The 25,904-nt window shown below is 39.7% G+C and overlaps 1 protein-coding gene across 18 annotated transcripts in view; it reads left to right on the forward strand.

Annotated features, from left to right (window-relative positions):
• The window catches only part of RAPGEF4 (Rap guanine nucleotide exchange factor 4), a 312,185-nt gene that overhangs the window by 70,396 nt on the left and 215,885 nt on the right, over positions 1-25,904 (forward strand). For 17 of the 18 annotated variants that reach the window (XR_004229213.1, XR_004229214.1, XR_004229215.1 and 14 more), the window contains exon 4: positions 6,172-6,318. Coding sequence is in view for 15 of the 18 variants with exons in the window: in XM_031936487.1 (XP_031792347.1) it covers positions 6,172-6,318 (147 nt within the window). In the remaining 3 variants the exon portion in view is untranslated. Of the gene's footprint in view, positions 1-6,171; positions 6,319-13,419; positions 13,803-25,904 lie in introns of those variants that run through there. The other variant, XM_023185992.1, reaches the window with a different exon arrangement.

A 25,904-nucleotide genomic window follows, 5' to 3' on the forward strand; every position in this document is an offset into this window, starting at 1 on the left:
AGTTTGGATACCAGTCTTAGTTATCAGTAACACATAACCATTGGCTTTCTTAACACCATTCCCATTTCCATACTGTTTACTATATTTATAATGAAACAAGTAAAATGCCTCATATGAGAATGCCTGCTTTAAGAAAACCCAGTGTACCATAACTCAGACGCACAAAGCAGATAAATTAAAGAGTGATTAGTTGCGGTACAAAAGGATTCTTTGATTTACAGCAGGGTTTGTCAGAAGGGCTCCTTTGAATACGAGCTCCCCCAGAGAGTTGAAGTGTTTTGCAGATCATTCAATCCACTTGACATCCAGACTAGGGGACAGAGAAACTTGGAATTTAAGTGTTGAAAGCCATCATTAGTTGAAGATTAAGGAAATGAATATAGAGATTCTCTATTATTTAAATGATAGAAAAAAACTGCTTTGCTTTTTAGAAATATGGATAACCCATACATGTATGTGACTAAGTTAGAAATAATAATTTCCATTGTTTATGGAGCACCTATTATGTGCCAGAAACTAAAGAGCACTATATGGATTCTGTGTACTACTTTATTTGTATTTAATACTGCTAATGATCTTACAAGAAAACTTGTGCCCATTTTACAAATGAAGATACTGAGGCTCTGGGGAACATTTGCCAAAGTCCACAGGTCGGTCATTGGCAGAGATAAGTTTTGAAATAAATCTACCAAGGCCCCTGGCTGTTCTACTCTACTGCTTCTGGGGGATTTTCCCTGCTGAGCATTGTGTGTTCTGACCGTGGTTAGCCTCCACGTGGGAGTCCTTTGCCTGATGCCCTGCCTTCCAGCGCGGGCGGCTTCCTCGCCATCTTTATTAACTTACCTAATGCCAGCTTTTACGAGTGAAGTTAACTGGACCCTGCATATCCCACTGAAAACATTGTGCCAAGATAGTGCTTATGACTTACTTCAGCTGGTGCCCAGGTGGGTAAAGGAGGAGAACCTGGAATCTGGGGGGCATCCATGATGGAGGTGAGAAATGTCTCCAAGGCATGTTCAGGCAGTGCTGGGCAGGAGGGGCAGAGGAAGCAGGAAGGTGGTGTAACACAGCCCCCAGGTTAGTGTGGGGAGGGCCGAGGCTGGTCTAACCAGGGGTAGCATGATAAGGCTTGGCCTGCTGATGGGCGGCAGTCAAAAGCAGGCCCAGCGGTGGAGATGGGCAGCTGGCAGGCTGCCTAAGAGTTCTGGCCACAGAAGGACTGCCAGAGAGGAACGGGGACCCAGGAAGGGCTGTCAGGACAGGGTACTGGGACTTTGAGAAGAATTAGGGTACCTGGCAGGTTAGCAAGGCAGAGACTCTGAAAGACAGAAACTCAGTTGCTCCAACCAGGGTCAGAACTCAGTTATTAGAACTGGGACACAGGATCAGAGTGCGAAAAGCAGAAATGCTGATTTTATTTTATTTTTTTAGAGACAGAGTCTTGCTGTGACTCCCAGGCTGGAATGCAATGGTGGGATCATAGCCCATTGTAACTTTGAGCTCCTGGAATTAAGGGATCCTCCTGCCTCACCCTCATAAGTAGCTGGGACCATAGGCAGACACCACCAGGCCTGGCTAATTTTTTATTTTTTTTTTAGAGATGGGGGTCTCGCTATGTTGCCCAGGCTGGTCTTAAATTCCTGGCTTCAAGCAAGTCTCTCACCTCCCCTCCAGCAAGTGCTGGGATAACAGGCATGAGTGATTCAATTCAATTCTTAATTACCCGTTTGTGATTGTTTAAATTTCCCCTAATGAATAAGAGGATTGCCTGGGATGGATTTGATCCTCAAAGGAGGATCAAGTGGACCTCAATATTGGAATTGGAGGATTAGATGAGGAGCAATGCCAAATGTTACATATTTTCCTAATGATTTGGACTTATTTGGTATTCAATAAATATACAGATTGGCTGACTGAAGTAAGAATCAGTATGAATTAAATTGGTACCTTAACTGATTTTCCAACTGAACCTTGGCCAAGAGGTACTTATACTTCCTAGGACCATCTAAGAAGAATTTGGGTAGATCATTAGACTGACTAGTTTCTAGTCTCAGCTCTTCTACTTACTAGCCATCGTCTTGGGCAAGTCACTGAATATCCTTGAGCCTGATTTCCTTAACTTATAAAATAGCAATAGTACTACTGATATTGTTGGATTGTGTCAGTATGAGTGTCCACAATTTATTAAGCATGTGTTTTGAGTCAGGCACTATGCAAAGCAGTTTAAATACATTATCTCATTCACCTGTTTTGAGGAACAAATGAGGCATCGTCATTGAGACACTTGGCCAGTGTGTGGCCCAGTTCTCGCTCACACACATACAGATCAGTATGCACGCTGCTGCACAGTGGGACTAAGGGTGGGTAGATGATTAAGTAAGGATGTCTGTGTTTTAGAAGGAGGAAAAGGAGCGGTCCAGTGGACTGAGAGATGAGATAGCTGGATCAGATTGGAGGAAAAAGCCAGATGGCATGTCGGTGATATGCCAGAGGCAATTTTGTGTGTGTGTTCCCATCAGCCCTTGTTATCTAGTAGAACTGATCTCAGGTAACCCAGTATGTTTTCGTAACAGAATGAAGTCTTCCCATATGTCACCCAAAATGTACTGCACTTAACGATGTGTCTGATGCAAGTGGTGAGAGACACTTTGGCCTCTGTCCTTATTACAGAAGTCTCTTTGGGAATGCTGGTTTGGTCCGGTACCTCCCCAGAGGTCTCAGTGCAATTTAGGACCCATAGCCATCTTGGCTCACCCACCCCTGTGTTTTGGGTTTCCCCAGAAGCAGACCTGGAGAAAAGGATTTGGCTACAAGTGGTTTTTTGGAGATGATCTTGGGAAGTATCATAACAGAGTGGGAAAGTGAGACAAAGAAGAAAGGAAAGCCAATCAAAGTGTTCTAATAAGAGCGTTTCCACTCTAGGCAACTGTGCTCAGTCCTTCAGGAGGCCCGCTAAGAAACTGTGAAGGGTAAGGAAGCTGGGGTGTTTATCTTCCCACTCTCATGTCCTACCACTCTCATGGCAATGATTGCCCCTTAAAGGCATTAACTGCCTAGCACTCTGCCCTCAGGCAGAGCGAGGGTGCAGATGCTTGAAGTGGCACACTGCACAGAGCCATCCAGAAAGCTACAGATGACCTCAGGGGTGAGTGGGGAATCTGGCAGGGCTCCAGCAGCATCTGCTAAACCACCATCGCATATTGAAGTCAGGTTTTTAAATCTTCACTTCCCTTTTGAAAGTTCTCAAAACAAATTGCCATCTTACCACAAAATAGGACATTCCTTCACTGTTATCATTTCATGTTCCCTGCATAGGTGCTGATTGCTTTCTTCAGTCTCTGTGTTACTGTAAACATCTTCTTTCAGATGGCATCACTGAATATTAACCTGCAAATGAGCAGAAAATTAATAAAAGTGTTCTTTTGAATAGTCCCTATTAAATAAGTATTGAGACATGAGCAGTATGTGTAAGCATAAAAGAAATGGTTATGTTACATCCAGAAACAGACACTTTCAGCAGCAGGCAAAGGCAGGCATTAAGCCTATCTATAGGGTTTCAGACTTGGAATCCTGACCCATGGAGATCTGGTCAGATGTTAGTGTGGACATCTAAGAGTGCTGCTTCTACACCCACTCACATTCTTTCTGTCCACTCTTACCCTGCCTTTCAGCATACATGCTGAGCAACATATATTGGTTCTGCTAAGTGAGAGAACATTTGGATGTCAATGTCTTTATTTGAAAATTACTGTGTCAGCACATTGCAAGGCTCTGCCCGTGATTTAAATGTAAATAAGGGCTAGCACCCATAGGCTGTAAAGATAGTGAATAGTCTTTAGGGTGAAAATGTTCTTCTTGGCACCTTCTATTTCTCTGTGCCCAATTATCCCAGTGCCCAACCATATCTCCCAAATTCATTCAGATTTCTAAGTAAATTTGTCCTAAAAAATACTCCAAATCTGCTGAAAGTAAAGTTTGAACTTGTAAACTATACTCCTTTCAGGTGAGGTTTTCCAGTCCTAATTTTAAGATCATATCTTATAATTTGTGACTCCTTGTCCTTAAATTTGAGTGGACCCAGTGTGAAAGAAAAGATCTAGGAAGGGCTGATCCCACACTTAATTCTGGTAGAAGAATTGATTCCTGAAACCAGCCCAGAGTGCTTGAGCCGATGACTACAGCTGGGTACTCACTGGCATGGTTTTCCGCTTACAGAGGCGGTCCTAACACAGAAATACACTGAGGAGTACAGTTGGCAGCACTGCCGTGATGAAATTTTGTTGTATGTGATAAGGCATGAGTCAGGTCGAAATCTCCTGGGAAAATCCAAGAACAAATGCAATCTTATGTCTTTATTACAAGAGTTGACTATTGGCAAAAGACAGGCTCACGTGTGTCTCCCAGCCTCTGTATTTCTTTGTGTACTGTTTGGTGACAAACTACTCGTGTTGGGGATGGGAGGTGAGAAAGAAGACTGATTAATCCATAAACTGTACAACTAGCTCAGGAATAACTGAGAGATTCCTAGTTCTTTTGCATTATACTTCACAAATAACCATATATATGTAAAATATGTGAATGATGTTAGTGGTATTACTTAGGGTCCATTTCAGGTTTTTAAGACATGCTGGAAAGTACAAACTAGGCAAAAGAATTCTTTCCGAAGGGTTCAGGTGATAGAAAAATGAAATAGGCTAGTGGGAACTTCAGGGAACCTGCTATTCCAGAGAATTGTGAAAGTCTGTGATTTATCATAATCTATCTTGTGTTTTTACTAGCATTTAAAAATTGCTCAGAAAAACCTAACTCATTGACTACTGATATTTCAGTTCTGGGGATATTTTCCTGAGTGAATTTGTTTGCAGTTGCCTTTCTGGAAAATTTATTAGCAGGCTTTTCTTAATTTCTTCCCTGATCTTTTGTTCTTTTCTGAGATATTATTGATTTTATTTTCCCAAACGTAATTTTATATGGTAATATCTGTTCAGAAGCAATTTGCTATGGTTGAAGGAACTGAATTCTTATGGGCATTTGTCTTAGTAATGTGGTTACAGAGTCACTAACTTGATCTTAATAACATTTGCCTATTATCGTATATTAGATGCATGAAAGGAAAACTGGGCTTTCTAACTCAGAGGATTACCCTTGTGTGTCTCCCTTAGTTTACAACGCCTTACAAAATTAATGTCCAGGTGATTTTAGTGGCTATTTGCATTATTTGAAACTAGTTAGGATTAAATCCAAACATTATCACCAGTGTTGCATGCAGAGAGGAAATTACTTTTTTTGGTATGCCTTAAGAAACTTTTTAATCATCGATTCATGACATTTTATAAACTAGTCACACTGTACTTCATCGGATCCTGTTTTTACTCTGCTGTGGCTGCAGGAGGCAGCATGATACAAAAATCTTGTAATCTTATCGTCAGATTTGGTTAGAATCCGGCCACTGCTTATCAACGGTGTGAACTGGGGCTGTGTAGATCCAGCACTGTGACCCTCAGCTTCCTCATCTTGTCAAGACAGATAGTGCCAGTTTCATATTGAAATATTGTAACTGCACTCTCTAACTTAAAAAAAAAACAACAACCGAGCTCAGCTTCAATAGATTTCTCCTCTTTTCTGAAAACAGATAGTAGTTGTATAAAAGGGTAAGATTCCTGCTGGCAGTTTTATTCGTAATATCCTCAAAGTAGAAACAACCCAAATGTCCACCAGTAGGAGGATGATAAGCAAATTGAAGCACACCTACATTATGGGAAACGACTCATGAATAAAAGGAAGAACTTATGGATCCATGCACCAGCATGGATGAATCTTACAGACATTGTGTTGAGCGAAAAAGAAACCAGGCACAAACAGGAGAATATCGTCTGACTTCTTTTCCATGAAGTTCTAAAACAGGCAGAATTTTTTCATGGCAGAAATCAGAACAGGTGGTCTGAGGGTCTTGCCTGGAAAGGGGCACGAGGGGACTTTTGGGGTTGATAGAAATATTCTGTCTTGATCTGTGTGGTAATTACACCGGTATATATATTTGTGAAGACTTGTTGGACTGTACAATTAAATTGGATGTTTTACTTTGTACAAATTATACTTCAGTTAAAGGAAAGAAAACACCTATCCATCACATGTTTAATTTTCTAATGACTAGTTTTTTGGGATCCTTAGGATGCCGTGACCATCTGTACCCTGGGAATTGGGACGGCCTTTGGAGAGTCCATTCTGGACAACACACCCCGCCATGCAACCATCGTTACCAGGGAGAGCAGTGAACTGCTCCGCATCGAGCAGAAGGACTTCAAGGCACTATGGGAGGTGAGCCCTAAGGCTTCTTTGTCAATTAATGCAGTTTCAGAAAAGAAAGGGAGCTGCCACATGGATAATGGCATTACAGTCAAGCCTTAATGTGTTCTGTTCCGAGCTGGTAGATGGAATTTAATTTTCAAAACTTGTTTTTGAAATGAGTGAGTGAAAAAGCCATTTTGACACAAGACATCCTTTTTTTTTTTTTGTTTAATTTAGTGCTTGCTCAATTTTCTGTAGTTTGACATACCTTATAATTATTTCTTGAATGACCATAGAGTGTTTTATGTATTTTCTCCCTCCTTTTCCACAGATGTATTCTTAACCAGTGAACAAAATACTTTGACATTTTCTTTTGCATTTTAAAAATCATCATTGACATGTTCCCTGGGAAAGTGGAATGAATGGGGTTAACATCTGCTTCATTTAAATGCTTTTAAAAATGATGTGCCCTATAATAAGATATGAAAAATGGAGGTACATAAAGATGTCTGGTTACTTGCCAACTTCAAAATGCATAGGTGGCACAGCAGTGGATGGATGCAACTTGTCCTAGTAGCTTTTGCATTTACCATTGCTTACCAGATCCCCTTAAAGTATACTATTTACAAGAAGTATGAGGAATAAATCATCTTATATGCAGTCATGGCAAATAGAGCACTTATAAAGGCCCAGCTAAGCCTTGCATCTTTTAGACTCGTTCTTTTCAGTTCTTTAAGCTTCTGATTTTAACCTGCTCCTTGTCTTTGTCCTTAGCTCAGTATGTCCAAGTGTTAACCCATCAAGCTGCAGGCTTCGCCACTGGTCCCAGTATGGCTAAGATTTTAAACCTGATCTAAAAAGAATTTTGTGTAATCAAATAGTTTCCTCCAGAGCCAAACAAATGGCAGATGCATTAAGGGAGCCAACCTGCAGGTGAATGAGTGATGCTTTGCCTTAAAAGTCATGCAAAGCCTTGGAAGGCCTTGGTGGTGAAACCTGTTACTTTTATTCTTGGCAGTAGTGAATAAATTGTGAGGTTACTTGTTTGAAATATTTCTCTTAGAAAATATTAAAGAGCTCCAACCGTTCTGTAAAGTTCAGAGACAAAAGCTAGTTTTAGGAAGGAAAATCGAAAGTGGGTTTGCATGAGGTGTATGTGGAGAGATTTTCTGTCAATTAAAAGGGAACAAGCTTGAGGCAAATAAGCCACTTTTTGGATCTTTCATTTTAAAAGGTAAACTGAAAAGTCTTTTTCAAAAGGGAAGTTTGGAAAACTGGTTTTCAGAACAAAAATGATTTCTAACTGTGATGTGTGTCATTATAAGCACTTTTGTCTGTGATGACTTACTCAAATTGCTGAGAGAGGATGGTTTGCGGAAATACTTTAAAAATTTATTTTAATTAGGAGCCCTTAGTGCTGAGAAGGAAGCTTCTAAGAGGTTGCTACCCGTGAACATTAAAACAAACTTATTATTTAAAAAAATTTCAAACAGACAGAAAATCAAAAAGAATAGTACAATGAACATCCATTCACCCCCACCGAATTCAGCAGTTGTTAATGCAGAGCCATATTGGCTTCGGCTTTGCTTGTTTTTTTTTTTGTTTGTTTTTTTTTTGGTAAACTACTTTATTGTAAATGATAGACATATAATATTTCTCCCTAAATACTCAGCATATATCTCAAAAAACTTAGAATATCCTGTTACATACCCTAATGCCATTATCTCACCTATAAAACTAATAATATCGTAATGTTATCTAATACCCAGTCTGTATTTCAAATGTCCTTAATTGTCTCATAAATATCTTTTATAGCTTTGTTTCAAACCAGTCTCCAATAAAGAGCCATGTCTTACATTTGATTGTTCTATCTACGTCTCTCTCTCTCTCTCTCTCCCCCGCCTCTCCTTTTCTCTCTTACTTTCCCCCTGCCCCATCATGGCATTGACTTGTTAAAAAGGCCAGGTCAGTTTCTCCCAAATTCAAGATTTGTCTGATTGTTTTTCTCATGGCATCTTTTTTTGCACTTCTATCCCAGGGTTTCCTATAAATGGAAATTAGGCTAAAGGTTTGATTAGATCAAATCAAACGTTTTTGGCAAGAAAATGTGAAAAGTGGGCCGGGCGTGGTGGCTCAAGCCTGTAATCCCAGCACTTTGGGAGGCCGAGACGGGCGGATCACGAGGTCAGGAGATTGAGACCATCCTGGCTAACCTGGTGAAACCCCGTCTCTACTAAAAATACAAAAAATTAGCCTGGCGAGGTGGCGGGCCCCTGTAGTCCCAGCTACTGGGGAGGCTGAGGCAGGAGAATGGCGTAAGCCCGGGAGGCGGAGCTTGCAGTGAGCTGAGATCCGGCCACTGCACTCCAGCCTGGGCGACAGAGCGTCTCAGAAAAAAAAAAAAAAAAAAAAAAGAATGTGAAAAGTGATGCTAAGGACATCAGGAGGATTATAATGTCTGGTTGCTCTGTTGATGCTAAGTTTGATCCCTTGGTTAGGTTGTATCAGAGTACATTTTAGGACTGTTTTCCACAGATCTTTCCCTTAGAGGAAAAATATTTAATAGGGACATTGATATGGAGGGCTGTCCTTGCTATCTAAAACCTTGCCACCTGTTTTGCAGTTCAGTGGGTCCACCTCTTCACCTGTAACCTCAGAGCATGATTTGTGATCTCCCTTGCCATTGGCTTAAGTGTACTGGGGACGACATTCAGAGAGCTATTTGGAGTTGATAAGAGTGGATAGTTTTTAGTCTAACCTCTTTTACAGGGTAGGGACTGAAATCGCATAGTGAGTAAAAGATTAGTCAGATGTTTCATTTTATTTGCCTGTTCATGCAACTAAGTGTAGAGTGTGAATTAGATGCTCAATCAACGTTTTAATTGTCTAAACTGAAAATGCAATAAACCCCATTATCTAGCAATCTGTTAATCAGGACTTCATTAACGGGCACACTTGTGCACATACAGTACATGATAATCCTAAAAAATTATACAACTCTGAAGTACCTTCTGAATAAAAAAGATTGAATTCTGTTTATTGTGTATTCATTTATTCATAATATACAGAGTATATCCCATGTGTTAGGTATATGTATATGTATGTATGTGGGTGTACTCAGATGTTTGTGTGTTTATACATATATACAAATCTGTATGCTTCTGCTCTCAGGGTAGGGGCTTCTGTTCCACTCAGAGGAGACAGAAAATAAAAATCATAGAATCTCAGAGCATAATATATCATTAAATAACTTTAGGTGCATGATTGGAATATCGGTGATCTATACATGGCATATATAGCACTAATCTGCTTGCAAAATATTTGATAACCAGAATGCCTGTTCTTTGATATGTCAGATAATAGGGTTAGTAAAATTAATTCATCCTTGTTCTGGTAAAATCCATCCTGTGCTGGTATCTGTTAGCAAAATTTAAACCCAAGCTCATGCTGTCAGCAGAAGCCTAAGTCATGTAGATCACCCAAATATCAAAAGGGAAGAACCATACAGGGAAGAATTACGTATTCAGGATTCAGGCTGACTCCTGAGTCATCACTGAAATGTAAGAGCACAGACAGAAGGCATCAGATGGTGGGAATGTAAACTAGTACAACCAGTATGGAAAACAGTGTAGAGATTCCTTAACGAACAAAAATAGAACTACCATTTGATCCAGCGATCCCAACTCTGGGTATCTACCCAGAGAAAAAGAAGTCATTATACAGAAAAGATACTTGCACATGCATGTTTGTAGCAGCATAATTCACAATTGCAAAAATATGGAACCAGCTCAAATGCCCATCAGTCAATGAGTGGATAAAGAAATTGTGAGAGAGATATATATATAATGGAATACTACTCAGCCATAAAAAGGAACAAAATCATAGCATTCGTATCAATCTGGGTGGAAATGGAGACCATTATCCTAAGTGAAGTAACTCAGGAATAGGATACCAAACATTGTACGTTCTCACTCATACATGGGAGCTAAGCTATGAGGATGCAAAGGCATAAGAATGACACAGTGGACTTTGGGGACTTGGGGGAAAGGGGAGAGAGGGGTGAGGGATAAAAGACTACCACTGGGTACAGAGTACACTGCTCAGGTGATGGATGCACGAAAATCTCCGAAGTCACCACTAAAAAACTTATTCATGTAACCAAATGCCACCCATTCCCCAAAAGCCTACTGAAATTTTTTCAAAAAGAGAGGAAAAAAAAAAAAAAAACCACTAAAATGTATATCATGCAAACATAAAAAGAAAGCAGCAGCAAGGTCAACTGGATAAGGCCTCCACAATCAGGGAGGTAAGGTGCTCAGAGTTCACTGTTCGGTGACAGGTTCCAAATAGTAAAAATTAGAGACCCTTTGTCTAAATTTGCATGTTCATCTCAGTTGAGTGTTTACTTTTGAGGAATGTCCTGGTGGGCTCATTTCATGGCAGGCACTCTTATGTTGGGCTTTGTTTCCTTGTAGGTACTCTTACTGTCACTTATAGGGGCTGCAGGCTAGAACACTTCCATCAGGATTCTGAGTTGCTTCTAACTGAAAATTATGGTCCCTAATCACTAACAGGTAGCACAGTCAAAAAGTAGTCCTTTAATAGACTGAGCAAATACTGTACTTTATATCTTACGCTTGGGACTTTAATGGTAGCACAAAGCTAGGGAATTCCTTTTCTTTTCCAGGTCAAGGGCAAGTTTCCTAGGCTTCCTCAGGTATGCCCTCAGAGAACCACACGTAAGGTTTTGAAGTCCTGTTTAATTCCATCCCCAATACCTCTTGCTTTATATTGTCTATTCTGCTGTAAGTCAAATAGGCAACACTCAGAGTATTTTTAAAAAATCATCATCATAAATGTGATCAGAAGCATTTCCTCAATGGTCTCTATAAATCTATCAAATAAAATAAATATTCCCTAAGATATAACTGAGGTAGCAGCTTGGCACTTTTTTTTCTTTTGTACCCTACATCTTTCCTAATGAAAATGACCTGGTTTCCTTCTCCCTTTCCGTGTTTCAATTGCCAGTTTTGGTCAGATCTGAGGGTGCTGGGTTGCTCTATCTTAAAGTCAGGTCATATTTTCTTAGCTTGAATGAATTATGTTAAGTTTATTCAGATTTGGTAAATAATGCCTCTCTCCATTTATGCCCCTTTAATATTAGAACTTAATGAAAAATATTAACCAGGGTGTAAAACATCTGATTTTCCAGTAACATTTCAGGAAGGAGGCAGAGATGGGGAGAGATAAATATTGGAGACAGTATGTTTCTGAATTACATACAGAAGAAAATGGATTTAAAAGTCTTAGAATACCATTTTTAGTTCTTAAGACAATTATAATTTACATTTAAACTCTTTTACACTAGTGGCATTTTCTACCCTCAGTAAGGAAGTTAAATGACAAAGCAGTTAACTGTAAGTTTGGGAGTTTAAAGCAGTTATGATATTAATAGTTGATCTAAGATTATAGGTATTTTATGATTGATAGTAGCTCTTGGAATAAATACAAAACTGATCTATTATCCAAGTCCATGAATTTCTGTTCAGCACAGAGAGTATAAGAGGGTTTCCAATGGCTAGAACAAAACAGTGAGGGTTTTGTTGGGTTTTCTTCTTGGCTTTCTCTCTGATGTTGTGTTTGTATGAGGATGATTTCAGGTTTGTGGCATGTTTTGATATCTTTACATGGAATATTTCAAATACATGAAATTGAATGAGGTGATGAGTCCACTGTGTTCAGGAAAGTAGATTAGAGAGGTGCTCTTGGTTAAATCCATAAAGAATGCTTCTGAGAGGCCCTTGAACTTGTGTTTACCACCTGTTTACCTGCAGTTCAATTGCATGAACACCATTCTGGAAAAATTTCCCTGTTACCGTGAGCCATGTTTGAGCATATTCAAAATAATAACACATATTTATGAGTATGTTCTTAAAAATTAAAGACAATAATAAAATTACAGAGCCATTAAAAATAAAAACAATGTTTTAAATTTGTAGTCTGACCTGTGTCACAATAAAAGTGATTTCTTAGCTGTGATTGTTATCTGGAAGCCTCTTGACATACTATTGTGATTTTATTCCAACCAGGGCAAAATGTGTCATGGAGAGCTATTGCTTGGATATAATGATTGGCACATTAGATTTACTCCTCAAATGTGTCTGTGGCCTCAGTAAACATTGTTAACTGACTGAAAATGTATTTCATGCTTTATGAGATACAAAACTGAGTGGTAAAAATAAGAAAGTTAACGTTTCTGTCTTAAGAAAAGCCATTAGTAAATAGGGATATTAATCAGAATAATGAATGCTGTTGAAGAAATATGTTTATGACTGTCTCTATTCCCTAATTTTCAGAATGTTTATTTTTCTGTAAGATTCTGTCAGATATGTTGACAGTTGTGGAACCAAAAAGCTTTTTAGTTACTTCTATTTACTAACTTTTTTTAGAGTAAATAGGGGAAAATCCCTTTTCTATTAATAATCTTTCAAGCCACAGTGAGAATAAGGATTGTTTGAAGCAACAGCAGCTTAGTCTTTGCTAAGGTGCTTTAAAAACGCTGTTAGAATAATATACCTTCCAGAGGCACCTGCTCTTGTTCCAATAGGCTTGATGTTCCTATCTGTTTGTAGCTGTCGGAAAAATGAAAGCCAAATACTTAAAAATTAATATCTCAGAACATAGATATCCCAGAAATTCTCAGGTAAATTGTATGGCTTTATCCACCATACTAACAATTTCAGGTTGTTTCACTTTTGCATTAATGGTAGGCTTTCCAGGTTTATATTTAATGGACTTGGGTATTGAGTTAGGACTGCCTGGTCTACCTGCAGACAAGGCAGCCCCTTGCCTGCCTGATAATGCACAGGGACCGAGACCCACACCCTCATCGGAGTAACCAGAGCCTCAAAGCCAAAGGGCCTGTATTCTCCCAAGTCAGGAGCCCGAGCTTACTTTTGGCAACTTTGGAGCTTGTACTGTAGGGTTACTTCTCAGGCCAGAAATTTGCATCAAAGGACTAAGAAAAATATATCCAAAAATAAACATGAAAGCCAAGACTTCATGCCAGGAACTCCAGCCACACACATCCTGTTGGCTGGTTCTCTAGTCTTTCTCCTCACAGTTCTGATTCTTTTAAACCAAGCGGAAGCCTGCTCCGATGACTTGGACTTATGTCTGCACCAGGGTCTCATTCCTGTGTCTTCAAGCTTTTCCATGGAGTGGCAAAATGATTCAAATCCAGAAAGGAAGGGAGTGAAGTTATTAGGAGCTAACTAAAGTTTAAAAAAAAAAAAAAAAAAAGGAAGTGTTTTCTTATTGCCTTAGACTGCCTGAGCTTTCCTGGAGAACCATCAGCACCGGTTTCCTCTCTGTGGACTGAGATCCACTCAGTGGTAGACACGAACAGGGAATGAACGGCAATGAAGGTACATTTTGCTGATCAAATAAAGGATAGATATTCACTGGATGTCTGAGAACTTTGAGAGACAGAAAAAGGACGTATGCTCTACAAGGTCAGAATGGATCCTTTTATTTTTTAGTGAAGGGTGGGAGAGTGGGGAAATACTACATGTTACTGTTTGCATTTTGGAATTGTGCTCAAAAACATCTCTGGCTTTTCTAATTATGTTCCACCAGACCCAAATATGTACCATGGCAGGGACATAATTTGATTTCATCTTTGTTTGTGGTGTGTGTGGGGCCAGGGGGTGAGTGGTGGCTCATCTTTCTGTTAGTGAAGCATGTTTATTTAGCCTGATGATCTTAAATATGTTTCTAGAAGATAAATAAAGGTAGTTGTTCATAACTAGGCAGAGTAACATTTATCACAGCAAAATTACATACATGTATTTGTCTAGTGACATATTTGAATGGCACATATTAAAAATGAATTTTGTTCAAGGAAACAGATTGTGGGTGATGGTGTTTCACCCTCCAGGCCCCTGGAACGTATTTTGCCTGTAGCTCTTAGACTCAATGAAGTCCTTGGTGTTTATAGGCATTCTGTCACATTATTGATAACTGAGAGTTCTACCTGCTCCCCAAGCAATGATTTCACTGCTTCTCAGAAGATGATCAGGGGGTCTGAGCAGATCAAGGCTTGGCTGGCAAATGCTAGGAATACCCATATTCTGTACGGTGGGCCTGCCAGCAAAGTGCTTTATAGCTGCTTTCTCTGAGCTGGCGCTACTTTGGGTGTTCATTTCAGGAGTGTAGAGTGAATATTCACATCTTTCAGGAGCTGCTGTTAAAAGAGTTTCGGAAATGCTTCCCTTGGCCATGCACTAGCCAGGACTCTGTTGACACCTCACCCCCACTCTCTCCCCTGCACTGTTCTCTTACACTGGGCCCCCTCACTCACTCAGCTAAGCTACTGAGCAGCCTGCCCTTCTCAATAGCCGCTCACCTCAACAGTAATTGATGCCACATTAAACATTTAATCTCTAAGAAGCTTCTGTCATATTCAGCAAACATACTTGTTTCCACCAGGTGGAGGTGCAAAATGCACTGTGTTTGCCTTTCTGTGGTTTACAATCTAGTGGAGAAGACAATCATAGACACAAATATGAGACAAACTGAAAAATGCTCTAAGAAAGATCCAGCGTGCTAAAGGACAGGGGCAGAGCAAGACGAGATCCATTTCCACCAAGGGCCTCATTTCATCCAAGGACAAAGAGATCTGCTTCTGAATTCTTATGTGGGTAGCAAGGCTGTTTTTCAGCATCCCTAAAGGATTGGGGACAGTTAACCAAATGGTAGCATTTGAGGCAGGCTTGTCCCGAGGGACTGAGCCCACAGAAAAGGGGCTGGGCTTCTTCACTCTGTGGTTGTGTTGTGTGGCACTCTGGGTTCTTCTCCTTTGCTGGGTCCCTGGGCAGGCGTGGTGAGAACTCAGCCTGTCATGTGTTGTGTTTCCAAATGTCTGGGTTTGTTTTTTGTTGTTCAGCCATCATCTGGAGAAATCCGCTCTAGGGTTTAACGGGTTCCCCCAGGCAAAGGCAGTTCTAGCTGGGAAAGCTTTAAGAACTTGAGACTTTCAGAAGGAACTCGTGGTGTGGACTGGGGGATACTGTTAAGCTCTTTATGTGTAGAAAACCCTGTGGTCATGGGACTTTCCTGCTCTCATGGGGCCAAATTCCACTCCTGAGTCGTCTCTGGGCTGCAGTGAGAGGTTAGGGCACAGTCACTGGGGCAGAGGGTCTGACACAGGGGATGAAGCAGCAGGAAATCCTGTCACTAAGTTGGCTTCTCCGAATTCCTACAGTCTTGCCCCTGTTTGATCTCACTGACCTCAATGTTTTGAGCTGTCTAGCCCAAACCAATAAATGCAAGACAAACCATCCAAAGGTTGTTGATGTGGTTGAATGGTCTGGCCTGAGATTCTGGTCTATTCTTGGTTTAACCCAACTTTGCTGGATGACATTTTGCAAAGCTCTCCAGCTTCCTAGGCCACTTATTGTAAAATAGAGATACCTTTACCTAAATCTGCCTTGCTGACAGAAGTGGTCAAAGTTCATGTTGATTGATTCTTACGTGCCTTATGAGTTGAAAAATCTAGTGTCCCCCTCGTCCCTTTTTGGTTTGCAAATTAAAGAAGGGTGAGCCACAAATTCTGTGAATGGAAAGAATAAAATATAGGGCAGTAGTTCATATTGTATCAAAATATATTATTTGGAAGGGGAGAAGAACTTTTTGGTATCTTTCATAATTTATAGTTGTAGTTCTTAAAACTGGTTTCACATTAGAAGTATCTGGGAAGCTTTTTAAAAGATTTCCATGCCAGGGCTTTTGATAGACTGTTGAAGCCAAAATCTCTAGAAGAGGGAGCCTCATCAGTAGCTTCTGAAAGCTCCTCAGATGAGTCTCTGGACAGCCAGAGCTGAGAACCCCTTCAGCAATGGGTTTTGATAATTCACCATTCCCCTTTGTGCTTACTTCTGCATACACCTGGCTGGCGTCCTTGCCCTGTGCTAAGACGCTATGATTGAATAATATGTTTGTTCCTTACAAGTCTGTGTTGAATTTCCTAGTGTAATTTGTCCTTCTCTCCTACAGACATTCTACTTCCAAATTAGAGTTTCTGGTAGATTTATGTAATAATGGAAGTCAGTACTTTAGAGTCAGAAGCTGTGGGGTTTGTTCAAGGCTTTATTAACTAGAGGCTGCCTATGTGGAATGGTTATTGAAAGAGTGAGAATAAGGTGCAAGATCACCCCCAAATTCCATATTCTCTTAACAGTCTGAGCAATGGTGTCTTTCACAATTGGTAGCTCCTGGGAAATTTCACTGTATGCCTATGAGAGAATGAGAGTAAAGAAGACAGGTAATAATTTTACTGTTACTATGAATGAAGTTCTGAATTCATGGATCCCCTAGGAATCGTGGGAGTTCTCAACTATCCCCAGACTATACTGTAAGAATTACTTACCTACAATAAATTCCTGGGAGAAGAATCACTAGTTTGAAGAACATAAAAACTTTTATGACTCTTGATAAATATGATCACATTATTTTCAGTAGCTTTTATTCTGCCACCAACAGTATTTGAGCATGCTTATTGCTTCTGGCCTTGGCCAGTGTGACCATTATATATACAGATGCTCCTCAACTTATAATGGGGATGCATTGAGATAAACCCATTGTAAGTTGAAAATATCATGTCAGTAATGCATTTAATACACCTAACCTACTGAATACCATAGTTTAGCCTATGCCATCTTGAATGTGCTTAGAACACTTACATGAGCCTACACTTGGCCAAATTGTCTAACACAAAGCTTATTTTATAATAAAGTGTTGAACATCTCATATAATTCATTGAATACTGGAGTAACAGTGAAAACCAGAATGGTTGTATGGCTACTTGAAGTATAGTTTCTACTGAATACTTACGGCTTTCACACCATTGTCAATTTGAACAATTCTAAGTTGACCCATCATAGGTTAGTGACTGGCTCTGTGTGTGTCCAATATAATAGGCATTGCTACTGTAAGTGTGTTTCTTTGATTACTGGGATGCTTGAGGTTTTCTTTTTTTTTTTTTTCAAAATTTTTTTTTTTATTTATTATACTTTAAGTTCTAGGGTACATGTGCATAACGTGCAGGTTTGTTACATATGTATACATGTGCCATGTTGGTGTGCTGCACCCTTCAACTCGTCAGCACCCATCAATTCATCATTTATATCAGGTATAACTCCCCCAGTGCAATCCCTCCCCCCTCCCCCCTCCCCATGATAGGCCCCATTGTGTGATGTTCCCCTTCCCGAGTCCAAGTGAGCTCATTGTTCAGTTCCCACCTATGAGTGAGAACATGCGGTGTTTGGTTTTCTCTTCTTGTGATTTCTTATCTATTTTTTTTTACCGATTATAAATACCCAATGTAACATGTCCTCTTTTGGGACATGTTATTCATATGAATTAAATACATTGGCATTTATTGACCAATTTACGTGAATGCTTTATATGATTGAGACATTAACCCTCTGTTAGAATTTCTGCACATATTTAATCTTGGTCTGTTTACTTTTCATGTTTCATAATATTTAATGTACATACATTTTAAATTCATTAAATCCACCATCAACCTGGCTATTTCATGATTTAAAAAATTAAAATTAGTTTTATAAAGGTATTACCTTCATTTATAGTGGATTTGGGAAATAACATGATGTAAGTAATAATGTGTTTTACCCAATGGTGTTGGCTGCATGAATTGATTGGCGTTTTAAAAATTTTTTGTTGCTTCTCTCATTTGCTTCAGAAATTTATTAAATATTCTTACAGATCCATATCTTGCCTCTAATTGTTTCCTATAACCTCTATGTAAATCTTATTTTATGATCTGTAACAAAATTTTGTGAATATTTCTTTTGTGGATATTTGCACCATGATCTATGGTCAATCTTCCACTCCTCTAGCTGTTGGGTGTCTGTGAAGATCCCGGCGATTTGATTGTGGAAAGCTCTGGTCCTTTGCTTTCCTTTGCCTCTATGCCATGCCCTCCCCCAAACATGCTTTAAGCTTTGGTCTGAGTGAAACCATCCAGTAGAATTGTGATCTTTTCTGAAGTTAGAGAAGCGAGTTCTCTTTTTTGTGTGTGCATCCGTAACTGCCTTCTCTTTTCCACTGTCCAATACTGTGTCTACCTCTTTAATAGTTGTGGAGAAAGTACTGAAGCTCTTACCACTAAGTTTTAATGAAACGGGTTTTCATTTTTAGGCCTTCGCTATTTGTTGTGGGTTTTAGTTTATCTGTTTGGAGGGTATTTTTTGCCTATGCTTAGCTTTGTTTAAAGTTTATAGAATTGCCAAATGCAAATATTCTAAAAAAGGAAAAAAAGCTCTATAATAACTTTCACTATATACAATTCCCATTAAAAGCACACAGAACTTAAAAATGGGATATGTAGTAAAATGATCAGATATTGGATTTAGTAAGAGATACACCTGTTCTCAGGGACATACACTACTTTGTGAACAACACCTTGAAAGGCATTCGCTTATTTAAAAAGGTATAAAGCCGGGCTTGGTGACTCATTCCTGTAATCCCAGCACCTTGGGAGGGCGATGCGAGCAGATTTCTTGAGCCTAGGAGTTTGAGATCAGCCTGAACAACATGGTGAAACCCCATCTCTACAAGAGACACACACAAAAGTTTAGCCCAGCATGGTAGCATATGCCTGTAGCCGTGGGAGGCTGAGGTGGGAGGATCACGTAAGCCCTGGGAGGTCGAGGCTGCAGTGAGCCATGATCATGCCACTGCACTCCAGCCTGGGTGACAGAGCAAAACCCTTTCTCAAAAAAAAAAAAAAAAAAAAAAAGGATAAAGTTTTAAGATAGTGTTTTAAATGTTAGTGTTTTCTCTGAAAACTGTACTGCTAGTCACACTCTCTCCCTCAACATTTTCTTTCCTTCCTTACCAAAAAGTTTCATAATACATAACAAATTGTACCTTATTAATAAAGTGATAATTACTAAATGAAAATTAATAAATTAAAAGCCTTCGGTGAATTCCTGATAATAACAGTTGCAAGCATGTGTAGAATCCTCTAAACAGCTGAGTCCTGGCTCTGTTAATCAAGACATTAATATATTTTAGCACAGTTGGGAATCTATCTCCCCTGAATTCTCTTTCTTGTTTTCTGCTTGCTACTTTGTATTTCCTTCTCCCTTATCCAAGCCCTTCGTCCAGACCTCACCTAGGTCTGAAACATCAGACTTTACCCTTCAGCATTTCAGCCTGGCTTTCTCTCTGCCTCTCCTTGTCCTAGTTGGCCTCCCGTTATAATCAGTCATATATTTACATTTACCTCTTCCTTTTCAATTCCATCCCACCATTCGCAGTGACCTCCTTTCTCTGTCCTCAAGCCTCACCAGCATAAGTGAGACAGTGCAGAGCTTAAAGACCATGGACTGGAATTGACCAGGACATAGTGACAGTCCTGGTCTTGCTTCTTGCCAGCTCTGTGTCCTCAGGCAAGGTACATAATATCCCTAAATCTCTTCCCTCATTTGTCAAACGGGGGTCAAAATAACCCTACCATAAATGGTTGTTGAGAGGAAGAAATGGTATTATGTAATTAATCCCCTCGTTCCAAGAACACACCCAGTAGATGTGGGTGGTGATGATGGATGGATGCAGACAGAGCAGGGGTTCAAATCCCTCACTCCAGGTGTCAGACATCTAACTCAGCTCTTGCTACTGCCCAAGGAGTAAAGTTCAAACTAGCTGCCCTGGCATGCTCAGCTTTCTAAATCTGCCCCTATATCCTTTTCTAGTTGTAGTGCCTCTATTAATTGACACTTACATTTTTTTTTTTAAATCAACCTCAGTCATATCTGCAGGCATTAGTCAAGCATTCACTAAATGCCAGTTACAATGCTAGGCACTGGGGATGCAGAAATGAACAACTTGTGGCCCTAAGGATCTTGCAATTTAATGAAGATAAATATAATAAAATAAATATTAAAGTGAGACAAAAGGTACAACAGAGGTGCATACAGGAGCTAGAGGTGGAAGGAATAGAGAAAGTAATCGCCAAGGAGAGTGAAAAGTCCCTCACTCCATGGGCGTTGCATTTGTAGGGTTGACAGAAATGTGACAGACAGGAAGATACCACCAGACCCAGGCAAAGGATACAAGTCTTTCTGATGTGACATATCTTCACACAGAGGAGAGGTCATAGCAGCCCCCCAGCGTGAGGGAAAATCTTCTCTTATCCTCAGGCTCTCCTTGTGGAAGGAGAAGCCCTTTGGAGCCTCGTGGCCTTTCTTGAGGACAGAACAGGGTTTTGACATCCTTCGGCTCCTCCCTGACCCATCCCACAGCTCCTAGCCATGTGCTTGCTTGCTCTCTTGGTGCAGAAACACATAAAACACCCAGACATGTTAATCATGAGAACCGAAGGTCAAACTCGGTGAAACATCCCTAGCAGACTCCAACTTCAGGCCCACTAACTACTGCTGCTTCCTGGCTCTTCCTGGTCTCTTTGCTGTAGCGGCCCTTTGCCTACAGTCACCTTCCTTCTCTACCTACCCCAAGACCCAGCTCAAATGCTGTCTCCTCCTGCGTCTTCAAGACGACGCCTCCCAGTTTAGGCAAATCACATCAAGAGGGAATCATGGCAGCCTGTTCACACATGTGTTACCTCTCAGCAGTTTATTTTTATGATCAGATCTTTCTGTGAAGGAAAGGCTGCAAGGAGGCTGAGTTTCCTCCTGAGGAGATGACGATCCAGATGATCAAAGAGAAAGTGACTCTAGGAAGGACAGGCTGGTATTGAACCTGAGATCAGCTCAGGGAACAGGGATCAGGAGCACAACATCTCCGATTGCTGATTCAGGAAAAGTGGAGGCCAGAGTGCTGTGGCCCCTCCAAGAGACTGGGCTGAGAGGCCCAGGAGCAAGAGGCCGTATGTTGCTTCAAAATGGATCTGGAGGGAACTATACACACTCAGGAGATCCATTTAGTTTCTCCTGGACTACAGGCCTGCAGATCTTTCTCAGTCAGTGCCTCCCACTTTCAGCAGGAGTTCTGCTGATACTGGCGTGGCAAGAGCTCACCTAGGCTGTCAGGCCCGGGTCCTTGAGTGGCAGAAAGCATAAACACTCCACATCACTCTTTTTCATGTATGTGTTACCCTGGCACTTGGGGAAGTCTTCTCTGACCTCATGTAGAAGGAAGGTGAGCCCCTGAGCTCATCCATGTGAGGCATCCCAGTATGAACTGGCTGAGGGCCAAATCTGATTAGAAAACATTGTGGTCATTTGGATTTTACATTTGCAAGGTGGGTCTCTGTATGTGAATAATACGTAAGTAATGATAATAGATGAATTTTAGTGACCACCAACTAAGTGCCAGAAACTATTCTTATCTTTTTATGTAGATTGACTCTTTAGTGGTAAATTATTACCAGCTTAGTCTGAAGAAGATAATGTAAGTATCAAGAATTCAGTGATGGGCACTTTTGGAATGAAAAGAGCTCTTAGTTTGTTTAGGAAAAATGTAGGATTAGGCTGAATGTGAGCCTTTTGCCTGTTAGTAATGTAATAACTCATTTAGTCCGCTGGCAGGTAGGTCTGCGTGTGGAGCCTCAGCAAAGAGGGATGATTCACAACAGGTGCTTTTCACCTGGGATTCTTGAGCCCTGAGGAGTTCAAGGACCAGCTTTGACATTTTTGAAATTTTTATATGTGTGTGCACTTTTATATTCCATATATTATCCATATATATTCCATATATAATCCATGTATTAATGGATGCACACATATAAATTATGATTAATATATTGTTAGCCTTCATTCTAATTGGATAGGGGTCTGTTATCTACCAAAAGATGAAGAATCATTTTCTGTGGAATTAAAAGAATATAGACCAGATTATGTAGCTTATTTCTTCTTTATGTGGGAGAACATTTATTCCCAGTGTAACATATCTTTGTAGAATTTGTGCTGGTGAGAGTGGAAATAGAAAAGTACTGGTCATCAAGCTTTAAGGCTTTAACTCTTTTTGTAGTGAAGAAGAAATTATTAGGGAAAAATGCTAAGTTCCAGAGATCATAACAGAAATGCTTTGCCAAAAGAGGTTCTACCAAAGCCCATTTCAAAATAAATGTTTCTAATTTGTTGATTCATTGCCCTTTTAAATAGCTGACATCATTTGGACATTTTGTACCTAGTTCCAAACTGAGTGAGCTACCGTAGGAGTTTTTCACAGATGTGTGGTTTTGTATCCTCAGATGCATTTCTCCCCAAAACTGTCCACATTTAAAAAGGCCTATAAAGCTAACTGGACAACTTCAGTGATACTTTTAAAAATTAGTCATAGTGCAACCTATCACGCAAAACAAGAATTCTGTTTGTTTATTTATTTATTTATTTGAGACAGAGTCTCTCTCTGTCACCCAGGTTGGAGTGCAGTGGTGCAATCATGCCTCGCTGTAGCCTTGACCTCCTGGGTTCAAAACATCCTCCCACCTTAGCCTCCTATGTAGCCAGGACTATAGGCATGTGCCACCACACCTGGCTAATTTGTTGTTGTTATTATTTTTATTTTAAAGAAATGATTTAATTTATTGAAACTAGGTAATACATACATGTGGTACAAAATTCCAAAAGTACAACAGGGTATATATCAAAAAGCATACTTCTCACCCTCCTCTGCCCCAACCACCAGATCTCTTCTCCAGAAGCAGCCACCGTTATGGGCTTCTCTGTAGAATGTTTTACGCAGAATATTCTCTTTAATAGGTTGTTGGGCAAGACTTCCAAAATGTTCATTTGACTGCTCTTCTCAACCTCTTGTAAAAGAAAAATCAATTTTTAAAATTACTGAAACTGTCAAGGCATTTTGAGTCAAAATTTTCATACAAATTGACTCTGACATACCTACCAGAGTTTTCATTTACTTGTTCCATTTACTTGATTATTTCACTAAACTCCAACACCTTGAACCCCTATTAGCACCGTCCAATGTTTTAAATCTGAGAATATTTTCACAAAATGTGACTCTGTTTCAGATAGAAAACTTTTTTTTTTTTTTTTTCAAGATGGAGTTTTGCTCTTGTTGCCCAGTCTGAAGTGCAGTGGTACGATCTTGGCTCACTGCAACCTTCGCCTCCCAGGTTCAAGCAATTCTCCCGCCTCAGCCTCGTAAGTAGCTGGGATTACAGGTGCGTGCCACCATGCCTGGCTAATTTTTGTATTTTTAGTAGAGATGGGGTTTCACCATGTTGGCCAGGCTGGTCTCGAACCCCTGATCTCAGGTGATCCACTCACCTCAGCTTCAACAAGTGTTGGAATTACAGGTGTGAGCCACTGCGCCCAGCCCAATAGAAAACTTTAAGTATGTAAGAGTCATTGCAGTATAATCATATTGAATTTTTAGTTACTAAGAACTAATACATTTGTTGGAAATTCAAAGTAATACATATGGTTAGTAATATTAAAAGCAAATAAGTAAAATATAAAATGTTACCTCCTTCAATTTTAAAAGAGATGTTAGTCTCTATTAAGACTATGGGATATCAAATTGGTACCCTGGTAGTAAATGCCACAAGAGAAATTCTTTTTCTACTAACTTACGAAGATGTTATCCCTGTAAATAACCTCTATGGATCCACATTTCCTGAGTTGACGTGTACGCACTCATCAAGGCAAGCATCCCTTGTGGGGTAGATGACCTTGCATCTATGGCCTTTGAGAGAATAAATATCTATGTTGACAGTGCAGCTGCCACATATCGAGTTCATGAAATTGGGTTTGGGTTTTTTAATCTGGCATATTATTCTTGCTTAATTTCATTTTGCTGACTGTGGTTCCAGAGCTATAAATCAGGGACAGTGTTTACCCACAGAAGGAAAGGAGAGCAGGAATAATAGCATGAAATATTGCCTTTGTTTATTAAAAGTGTTTCTTCATTTGGGCACCTGTTGTCTTTTGGTTGCCAGTTCCCTCTGGATCTTACCAGTTTATGAATTGTTTTTTGAAATTAATAAATAGACCTGTGATCATTTGAAGTAAGAGGTAGCATAAAGTTCATAAAGTAAAGGAGTGAGTGGGGCAGGCAAAAGGAAACCTATTTTTTAGTATACAAAAATAGGGCATATATATACAAAGTTCAAACAGTACAGACAAGGCTAACTACATAATTTATGGGACTCAGTGCAAAATAAAAATGTGATATCTCTTGTTCTCCTCAGAGGAAAAATATTAACTTTTTCTGTTCTCTCTATCTCAACTCCACATTTTGTTCTTTGCCATTTAATGTTCTAAGTAAAGAAAAACTCAAATTTTTAAATTATTAGCATAAATTTGTTTATCTGTGGTGTAATACCAGTTTGAAATGCAAATATAACACCATTTAACTTACATGCAGAATCACCCAAATTACATAATTTGAACTTCCTAGCTCAGATATATGTATATATTTCATTCTTACTAGGGCAATGGGAACTTTGCACAAAAGTGATTCAACTGTTTTTATTTTGCTTCTTGATGCACACACATTCTAACCAACACTCACTATTTTCAGCTTACTGACAGTAAGGCAGGACTAAAAGGAAAAAGAACTATAGGTTGCCCTATCTTTACTTCTATGTCATTATTTTCAGACTAAATGGTTGACTAATAGAATTGGCTCTTGTATCCATGGGTTGCACATCCATGGATTCAACTAACCCCAGATTTCAAAAAATTATGCCAGTTGGGCACAGTGGCTCATGCCCGTGATCCCAGCCAAGGTGGGCAGATCACCTGAGGTCAGGAGTTCGAGACCAGCCTGGCCAACGTGGTGAAACCCTGTCTCTACTAAAAACATAAAAATTAGCTTGGCGTGGTGGCACATGCCTGTAATCCCAGCTACTCAGAAGGCTGAGGCAGGAGAATCACTTGAACCTGAGAGGTGGAGGTTGCAGTGAGCTGAGATCACGCCACTGCACTCCAGCCTGGGAGACTGAGTGACACTCCGTCTCAAAAAAAAATCCAAAAAAGGTATGGCACTGAACGTGTACAGAGGTTTGGGTTTTTTTTTTTTTTTTCCTGTCATTATTCCCTAAACAGTACGATATGGTAACTATTTACATAGTATCTGTTTGGGGAAGCCAAGGGGAAGAATACATTATATGGATGTTGTGCAAAATTTAAAATTTGATAAATATTTTCTAGTTGCACTCTAGAAAGTCTGAAGCAATTTTCACTCTCCACAACAGTGTAGGAGTATACTTGTTTTTTCAGTTCTTTAACCTGAGTAATTTCAAACTTTGAAAATTTTTATTATTTTGCTTTGTATTTCCCTAATCATGAGTGAGGTTAAGCATCTTTTAAAATATTTCTTGGCAGTTGTACTGTTTTTGGTCCGTGAATGGCTGGTTCATATCTTTTGTTCAGTACTCTATTGGGTTGCATCTACAGTTTATAAGATTATAAGAACACTTTGTAAATTAAAGAAACATGCCCCTTTTGCCATATGCATTAAAGTATCTTTTCCAGAGTTTTGTTCAAGATATATTTTGTGACCAGGAACTTAGGACCGGAGAAATATTTCCTTTATGAGTTTTTTCCTCAAGACATTTCATTCATTAATTTTTTTTCCCTGTAATCTCTTCCTGTGAACTA

Source organism: Piliocolobus tephrosceles, chromosome 11 (assembly GCF_002776525.5).
Source record: "Piliocolobus tephrosceles isolate RC106 chromosome 11, ASM277652v3, whole genome shotgun sequence".
Lineage (NCBI taxonomy): Eukaryota > Metazoa > Chordata > Mammalia > Primates > Cercopithecidae > Piliocolobus > Piliocolobus tephrosceles.